Source organism: Colobus angolensis, unplaced genomic scaffold, assembly GCF_000951035.1.
Source record: "Colobus angolensis palliatus isolate OR3802 unplaced genomic scaffold, Cang.pa_1.0 Scaffold180, whole genome shotgun sequence".
Classification (NCBI taxonomy): domain Eukaryota; kingdom Metazoa; phylum Chordata; class Mammalia; order Primates; family Cercopithecidae; genus Colobus; species Colobus angolensis.
This window is the reverse complement of record NW_012114933.1, coordinates 5,267,864-5,276,475: the sequence shown is the minus strand read 5'-3', so window position 1 is coordinate 5,276,475 and position 8,612 is coordinate 5,267,864. Positions and strand designations below refer to the sequence as shown.

Genomic DNA, 8,612 nt, shown 5'->3' with positions numbered 1-8,612 from the left:
TACTCAGGGGACTGAGGCAGGAGAATCACTTGAACCCGGGAAGCGGAGGTTGCAGTGAGCCACGATGTCCCCACTGCACTCCAGCCTGGCAACAGAGCGAGACTCCTTCCGTCTTAAAGAAAAAAACAGGCCGGGCGCGGTGGCTCAAGCCTGTAATCCCAGCACTTTGGGAGGCCGAGACGGGCGGATCACGAGGTCAAGAAATCAAGACCATCCTGGCCAACATGGTGAAACCCGGTCTCTACTAAAAATACAAAAATTAGCTGGGCGTGGTAGTGCGCGCCTGCTGTCCCAGCTACTCAGGGGACTGAGGCAGGAGAATCACTTGAACCCGGGAAGCGGAGGTTGCAGTGAGCCACGATGTCCCCACTGCACTCCAGCCTGGGAGAAAGAGCAAGACTCTGTTTAAAAAAAAGAAAAAAACAGGCCGGGCGCGGTGGCTCAAGCCTGTAATCCCAGCACTTTGGGAGGCCGAGACGGGCGGATCACGAGGTCAGGAGATCGAGACCATCCTGGCTAACATGGTGAAACCCCGTCTCTACTAAAAATACAAAAAATTAGCCGGGCGAGGTGGCGGGCGCCTGTAGTCCCAGCTACTTGGGAGGCTGAGGCAGGAGAATGGCGTGAACCCGGGAGGCGGAGCTTGCAGTGAGCTGAGATCCGGCCACTGCACGGCAGAGCGAGACTCCGTCTCAAAAAAAAAAAAAAAAAAATAGATGAAAGCATGAAAAGAAAAAAAAATAGATGAAAGCATAATTAGATTTTTAAAAGAAAAAAAGAGGAAAAAGGAGTTGACTTCCTGCTCTTTTTCACTTTACCACACTGGCCACCTGGGCCAATATGAAAAAATCAGAATTCCTGGATTCTTCCTCCTCACCCAGAAAGCTTCTCTAGGAAGAAGTCTGATATCTGAGCCCTCTCCACAGGTTCAACTGCTCCTCCCATAATGTTCCCCAACAACAGTCTGAGAGGCAGTAAGGCCTGGTACCACTCCCAGTGCTTCTTAGCTCGTTTCCCATGTTAGAGATGAGATTATTTATTTATTTATTTATTTATTTTATTTTATTTTTCTTTTGTGACAAGAGTCTTGCTGTGTTGCCCAGGCTGGAGTGCAGTGGCATGATCTTGGCTCACTATAACCTCCACCTCCCAGGTTCAAGCGATTCTCATGCCTCAGCCTCCCAAGTAGCTGGGATTACAGGTGTGTGCTATCACCCCCCGCTAATTTTTGTATTTTTAGTAGAGATGGGGTTTCCCCATATTGGACAGGCTGGTCTCGAACTCCTGACCTCATGTGATCCACCTGCCCTGGCCTCCCAAAGTGCTGGCACGCCCAGCCCAGATGACATTATTTAGGGCAGAAGAATAGAGACCTTGCTCAGAGTTATGGGGAAATAGGAGGAATAGTGGTCAGAACCCAAAATCCATTCCTTTTCTTTCACCTGCATCTCTAGGAGACACCATCCCACCATCTGCTAAATTTTCATAGACAAACTTGCACTTTGGGTAGGCACATTTGTCAGCTTTCTTCTGGAATGAGGTTAGGTGGCTGAACCTGCTCTTGGTTTGGCACCCAGTAGCCTCGCCTTTTAGAGTGCCTCTGGAAAACACTGGGGCTGAGGGCACCTAGGCTTTCTGCCGTTGCCAAGTGCCTGTGAGGTTGATTATAGGCTACTTGTGCTCCCTGGAACCCCTTCTCCTATAGGGTCAGAGACCCTCAGGAAGATTCAGTCAGGCCAGAGAAGGGCTCCAGCTTCTACCAGGACAGGAGTCTGTGAACGAAACCCGAGGCGCCTTGAGGAAACTGCCACGCCCGGTCGGCCTGGGCGTCCCCATTCCAGCTTTAATTTCCCTGAGTTTATCACCTTGAAGGAGCGGACGCAGGAAGCAGGGAAAAACCAAGAAAGGACTGGGCTGCCGGCGGGGCAGAAGGCCAGAAGCTAATGACCTAAAACGGAACAGGCTGTGAGCAATTCGATCAAACTCGAAATGCAACTTTCCAACGTTCTTAAACCGTTGCAGCCCCAGCTTACTTGGCTTGGGGTGAAAAGTGCGGGAGAAAGTCTTCATGGCCTGCAGACTTGCTTGCCGACTGAGGTTCATCTGACAGTTTTCCGTTTTGTTTTGAGCGCGAACGCCGTAGCTGGCTGGTGGAACTCCAATCTATTCCACAGCACAGACTGCCCTGCTGAGGCTCTGCTCCCCGAGGCCGGCGGAAGGAAGGGCACTGGCTACTACGGTAGCCACCGAAACAAAATCCACAAACGCAACTGAATTAACACTATTGCTTGTTTGGGTCACTGAAGAAAACTTTTCCTGTGTTGACAGAATTCTAGTCAGACTTTCGTTTGGAACTCAGGATCAGACCTTTACAAAATTACCGACCTGGGTTAGAGGTGCGCGCACGTGTCGAGACCATCTGGCCAAGGACAGGGAGATGCCACCTGAGAGAATCTTTTATCCGGCGCAGTGGAGCCGCTTGGCTGGGCCCGCTGCAACCCCACTCCCACTCAGCGTGCTGGCCTCCCGCAGCGACCCGGCTTCCGGTTGCCCGGGTAACGCACGACGCAGGCGCGAAAGGCTGGTGCCCGGCGCGCGCTGCAGCTCCCCCTCCCACTGGCGCGCCGCGGAGGCGACGCGCTGCCTGCGCCCTGAAGCGAGTGGTTCAGCCGGAAAATCGCGGCTCCGGTGCCGCTCTGGGCTCAGCCAGTGAGAGGCCGGGGGTGTGGTAGGGAGAAGGAGCCGGCCGGGTACTTAGGGCCGCGCCAACCTCTGAGCCCGGCCTCCTTCGCACTTTCGCGGGCGCGTCTGCCGCCCGCCGCAGCCCAGGCGTTGAAAGTAGTAAAGCGGCCACTCGGCCTCATCATGGTGACCCCCTGTCCCACCAGCCCCTCAAGCCCCGCCGCCCGGGCGGGGAGGCGGGACAACGACCAGAACCTCCGCGCCCCCGTGAAGAAGAGCAGGTGTCCGCGCCTCCAGAGGAAGCAGCCGCTGCAGCCCCTGGACCCGTGCCCGCTCCCGGGAGACTCCGGCATTTGCGACCTGTTCGATTCACCCAGCTCCGGCTCAGACGGCACAGACAGCCCCTCTGCGGCGCGGGGCGGTAGCCCCCTGCCCGGCCCGGCCCAGCCTTTGGCGCAGCTAGATCTACAGACCTTCCGCGACTACGGCCAGAGCTGCTACGCCTTCCGCAAGGCGCAGGAGAGCCACTTCCACCCGCGGGAGGCGCTGTCGCGGCAGCCACAAGTGAGGTGCTGGTAGAGCCAGCTCCCCGCCGCCGCTCTTCCTCTCCTCCCAGGCTGTCTCCTCTCCTGCCGGGTTGGCCCTCCGAGCGCCTGGGCCCGCGACAGCCCAGCTCCCGTCCCCAGTCGAAGCAGAAAGGGCCGTGGAGGGGCGGGTCACCGGCCTCATTTTACAGCTAGAAGGGGGGCGTAGACGGCTTGAGGGACTTGCCCCAAGTCCCAAGCTGGCTAATGGGGCAAGGTAGAGAGCAATTCGTTTCTAGGTTGAGTCCGGACTCCTACCGAACTCAGGCAAGTTATTTAACACCCCTGAGCTTCTTTCTTCATTTGCAAAATGGAACCCCTCCCCTTCTTTTGAATTGCTGAGCGCATTACGCGAAGTAATGTGTACGACGCTCTCTGGGCCAGGTCCCAATCCCGGTGTTCCGTCTCAGCACGGCCCACGCGTTTCCCAGTTTCCATTGCGTTTCTCTTTCTGAAATCTTATTGCCTCTCTCCGGGGAAGTTCCCCGATTCTTCTTGGCCCTTCCTTCCCTCCCACAGTCCCTCTCCACCCTAAGCCCAGCGGGCCCGCCTCCCGTCTCCCTCCCGGCAGGTGACGGCGGAATCCCGCTGTAAGCTGCTCAGCTGGCTGATCCCGGTGCACCGCCAATTCGGCCTCTCCTTCGAGTCGCTGTGCCTGACGGTGAACACTCTGGACCGCTTCCTCACCACCACGCCGGTGGCTGCAGACTGCTTCCAGCTGCTCGGGGTCACCTCCTTGCTCATCGCTTGCAAACAGGTACCTGGGGCATCAAACAGGTACATGCGGCATCTGGGGACGCAGCCAAACTCCCCGCCACTCTCTGGCCGCCCGTCTTTCTAGCGCGCAAGATTCAGTGCTGGGTTCCCAGAACTCATTTTGTCAGATATTTGCATATGCATATATCCCTTAGCCTTAACAATTCCTCCACAAACGAACAATCCTGTCACTCAGCCCCCAAAGAAATAGCCTAATAGACTAACAGCTGTAATCCGTCCCAAACAGCTCTTTTGGCACCTCTAGTCTAGTCTCCGAAAAAGCCTTCAAAATTTCCCAAGCTTTTTTTTTTAGTTGGACAGTAGTTAGTTAGATCAACTGCTCTGGAAGTACGCCCCAGGTCACTTACGTGGAAGCAATGGAGAGGCAGAGCCCCGGCTGTCTCTCTGGAAGGGATAGGGAAAGTCCCGGGCTTCATACTGGGGTGGGCCTCGGGCCCGGGAAGCCGCAAGGCGGGGTTGAGTGCGCCCTGTGTTGCAGGTGGAGGTGCACCCGCCGCGCGTGAAGCAGCTTCTGGCCCTGTGCTGCGGCGCCTTCTCCCGGCAGCAGCTCTGCAACCTCGAGTGCATTGTGTTGCACAAGCTGCACTTCAGACTGGGTGCGCCCACCATTAGCTTCTTCCTGGAGCATTTCACGCAGGCTCGCGTGGAGGCGGGGCAGGCTGAGGTCTCCGAAGCTCTGGAAGCGCAAGCCCTGGCGCGGGGGGTGGCAGAGCTGAGTCTGGCCGACTATGCCTTCACCAGCTACTCCCCTTCCCTCCTGGCGATCTGCTGCCTGGCGCTGGCGGACCGCATGCTGCGGGTCCCGCGGCCCGTGGACTTGCGCCTGGGAGACCACCCGGAGGTGGCGCTGGAGGACTGCCTGGGCAAGTTACAGCTGCTGGTGGCCATAAACAGTACTTCCTTGACTCACATGCTGCCCGTTCAGATCTGCGAGAAGTGCAGCCTACCCCCGAGCTCGAAATAAAACAGACCCTTGGTTTCCTTTTAGTACATGGCCCGGCTGCTGGACCTCTCCCATAGCCTCAGAAGAGTGCACTATGGGTTCACAGAGAAGGCTTCAGGACCTGCTTGGTCAGCTGCAGGTTGTAAATAGTGTACGATAGTAGCATCTGGTATTTTATTTATTTTGCAGCAAGCACATGAGGGAGTCTTTCCCCAATAAACAGTTGTGGTTTGTCTAAATCCTGCGAGTGTCTGTCTGCGGGGAGGGAAGGTGAATTCAGCTCAGGAATGGTGGTGGTTGGCAACGTTTGCGGGATTTTCCCTTCCCTCTGGGTTCACTCTGTAATTGGGATCTCTGTGGAAACACCAGGTCAGGCGAGGTCCTAGATACTGAATTCCAGAGATTAGTGGAGTCAGGATCACCTGATGGTTTGGTCCTGTGACCCTCGAAGAGAACCTCTATGCTGTCCAGAGGGTTGCACTTGCTGGTGAGGCAGATGTGGGGCTCGGAAGCTTTTGGGAACCACACAGGCACACTAGCAGAAGTGGGGAAGAGCAAGCAATATCCAGGCATGGAGAATCCCGGGTTCAACTGGAGTATGTTGGAAACCAAGGATTTGACTGTGGTCATGGCCATTGCAGGTCGAGCCCATTTACCCTGCAATCACATGGTCCAACTGTTGATGCTGCTACATGTGAGCCCAAAGTAACCGGCATAATAGTCATAATGGCTATATTGAGCATTAACTATGTAGTAGCTACTGTGTTCAGCATTTGTTATTTCATTCTTCCAGCAACTCTGGAGCAGAGTCTATTATCCCATTTTTCAGAGGAGGACACTGGAGCACAGAACCATTAAACAGCAATGGAGTAGCCAGGATCTGAGTCTAGAGTCCCACTCTTAGCCACACTGCTAAATGTTCCCCACTGACAGGTTTCTGGTAATTCTCAAAACACCCTCTTCCTGAGATAGGTGGCAGATAGTTATTTACTCAGTGCGCCCCATTCACTAGGGACTGTAGAGAACACATCTGGAGAGCCAGCGCAGTCTGTACCACAGTCACATTACAGGAATCGTGTTACAGATGTGAGAAAACCAAATTGAGAAATGAGACAGAGGCTTGCTGGAGTTTTGACTCCACCTGTCATATTACCTTCAGTCTCACTGTCATGAATCTGATGCTGGCAATGAATCTCAGCTCTGTCACCTCTAGCAAATTTCATATCCTCTCTGAGCTCTACAATTGATATCGAGGTTGTTGTAAGTCTAAATGAGATTGAGAAGCTTAAATGAGATTAAGTTTACTTGTTAGAAGGTAGTATAGTGATTCACTAAGTGGGCTCTGTATCCAATTTGCCAGGTGACCTTAAGCAAGTCACATATCTATGCCTATGTCTCATCTATAAAAATGGGAATATCAATAGAGCCTATTTAGTAGGGTGGAAGTATAGCTCTAATGAGATGGTCCATACTGATCGCCCAGCACAGGTCCCCCAGCACATAGAAAGCCCTTGAGAAATAAAGGCTAGTGGTAACATGCACAGTGATGGGAGGAGAGGAGTTACGCAGAAAAACTTGGAGCAAAGAAACAGCAAATATGGGAAAATAACATTTGGGTGGGGTTGAACATATGGTTGTTCATTGTACTGTTCTTTCAAATTTTCTGTATGGTTGAAAAAAGTGATAATTTTTTGGGGGAAAATCTGTCATGTTCCCCTGCACCTAGAATAAATCAAAATGTATGACAAACACACACAAAAAGCAAACTCAAAGCAAATTTAGAGAAACTTCTTTGCACTTCTCTCAAAGTGTGTCTTCCAGGCATTCTCAGAGCCAAGGGTGCCTTACTCTTCGTCCCTTGAATGCCTCTTCTGACATATTGCTATGCTAAACTCTCTAGGAACTTTCTCCTCCTTAGCTGTGGAAGAAGGAAGTGGTGATCGCCAAGCTATTTGTGTAAAAGCTGCTCTGTGATGGTGAAACAGGAGGAGGAAGATCATATCACCTGTTTCAAATCACAAATTATTAGGGCCCTCTGCTTGGTTGTAAGGGGTTGGGGTCTGGCTCCCAGGCAAAAGAGTGACTTTGGGGGGAGTTGTCTTCACCAGTATCTGCTCCATTAATCAGCCAAGATTGCTATGAGTTACTGGTGGCAGAATCATCCAGACTAGGAGTCACATTATCATGCTATTCCAGTTCCTGTTAAAACAGATAATGTGCAATGCCCATATTTTTGTCTACTCCAACTTAGAACTCATTGACAAATATTTGGAAAATGGGCCTATCCTGGAAATTTTGTAATGACCTGCATGTGTAGAGATCTCCCCAAAACTCAGCTAAGAGCTTCCTTACTCATTTTAAATGCTGGAAAGTGGGCGAGGATGGGGATGGAGATGGACTGGCTGGTGGTTGTGCTACTCAGGAACCAGAGGAAACACGAGACAGGGCTAGGAACAAGTTGTGGGAAGCTGGAAATACAGCTGAAAAGGCTTTTTAAAAAATCGCTAATTTACGCATACTAAGCACCAGTCACTTTACACAAATAATCTCACTCATCTTCACAGCAACTCTGTTGAGGCCAGTGTAACTTTTTTTTCCTAAAGACCTAGGGCTCATGGACCTGGTTCCTCAGGCACTCTGATCCTAAAGCCAGAGCTCTTCACCATCAGCTATACCACACCAACTCTAGCTGGCTGGCCTCACCTCAATTTAGTTTCTGCACCTACTCGTGGTCAGAGGATCTCTCAGTCTATTCCAGCTCTACCATTGGATTACCTTCCACCGCTGTTAGGGCATCTTGTTTCCTGCTAGAGGCTCTTTAACTACTACTACTAGGTATAAGGGGAAAACAAGGTGCCCAATATGGGGGGTACACAAAGATTCCAATTTCAGATGACTGTTCAAATTGGATGAATATGAGTGGTCCTGAGAAAGGTCCCTCGCCTAAGGATGCCCTTCCCTGGGAGATGCCTCCAACTCAGGAAAATGCCCATTCGTTGGAGAGGTGTCGGGTTGGGAATGGCGACTACAACAGCGAAGAGACCAGCCAAACGTTGCGATGGGCCGCTGAGGCCACTAGGAGAGGCAGGAACAGGGTTTTCGGGGATTCGGGACTGTCCACTGTGGCGTTTTCAGAAAGTGGAGGAGGGTTCGTAGTGTCACTTTTTCTTAACGGACGGTCTTTTAAAGGCTGTGCTCACGCGCCACTGCCAAGAAGCGTGTGGGGTTTGGGGAACGGGGCGGGGCTCTTGGCCTCAGGCCAAAAGAGAACACGTGGAAATCCAGGAGTCAGGACCCAGGATAAGGTTCAGATTTGAGGGAAGGGGCTTCTGTAATAAGGGGGCTGTTCCGGGGCGTCCCTGCTGGTATTCTACATCCTTACTAAATCCCGAGGGGAGCGCAAAGGCCGGAGTCTAGCACTGGCGGGTGTCACTCCATGTTTATTTCGTGCGCCTTGTGGCTGGACTGGGAAGAAAAGGAAATAAGAATCGTTAACTTTGCCGTTCCCGCTGTCCGTAAGCGGGAAGACCGTACCCAGAGCGAGGGAGACCGGCGCTCGCCCACCCCTCCTTCTCCCTCTCTTCGCCTGGCGCGGCCGGGAGGCGGCGGCGCCAACGCTAGCCGAA

At 52.9% G+C, this 8,612-nt stretch overlaps 1 protein-coding gene across 1 annotated transcript; it reads left to right on the top strand.

Moving 5' to 3' along the window:
* The first annotated feature begins 2,608 nt into the window (after positions 1–2,608).
* On the top strand, positions 2,609–5,225 carry CCNO (cyclin O). The gene is made up of 3 exons (XM_011939365.1): positions 2,609–3,246; positions 3,838–4,023; positions 4,522–5,225. Exons 1-3 carry the CDS (start codon positions 2,866–2,868, stop codon positions 5,005–5,007), a joined length of 1,053 nt encoding a protein of 350 aa, XP_011794755.1. The 5' UTR covers positions 2,609–2,865; the 3' UTR covers positions 5,008–5,225.
* Positions 5,226–8,612: the final 3,387 nt, after the last annotated feature.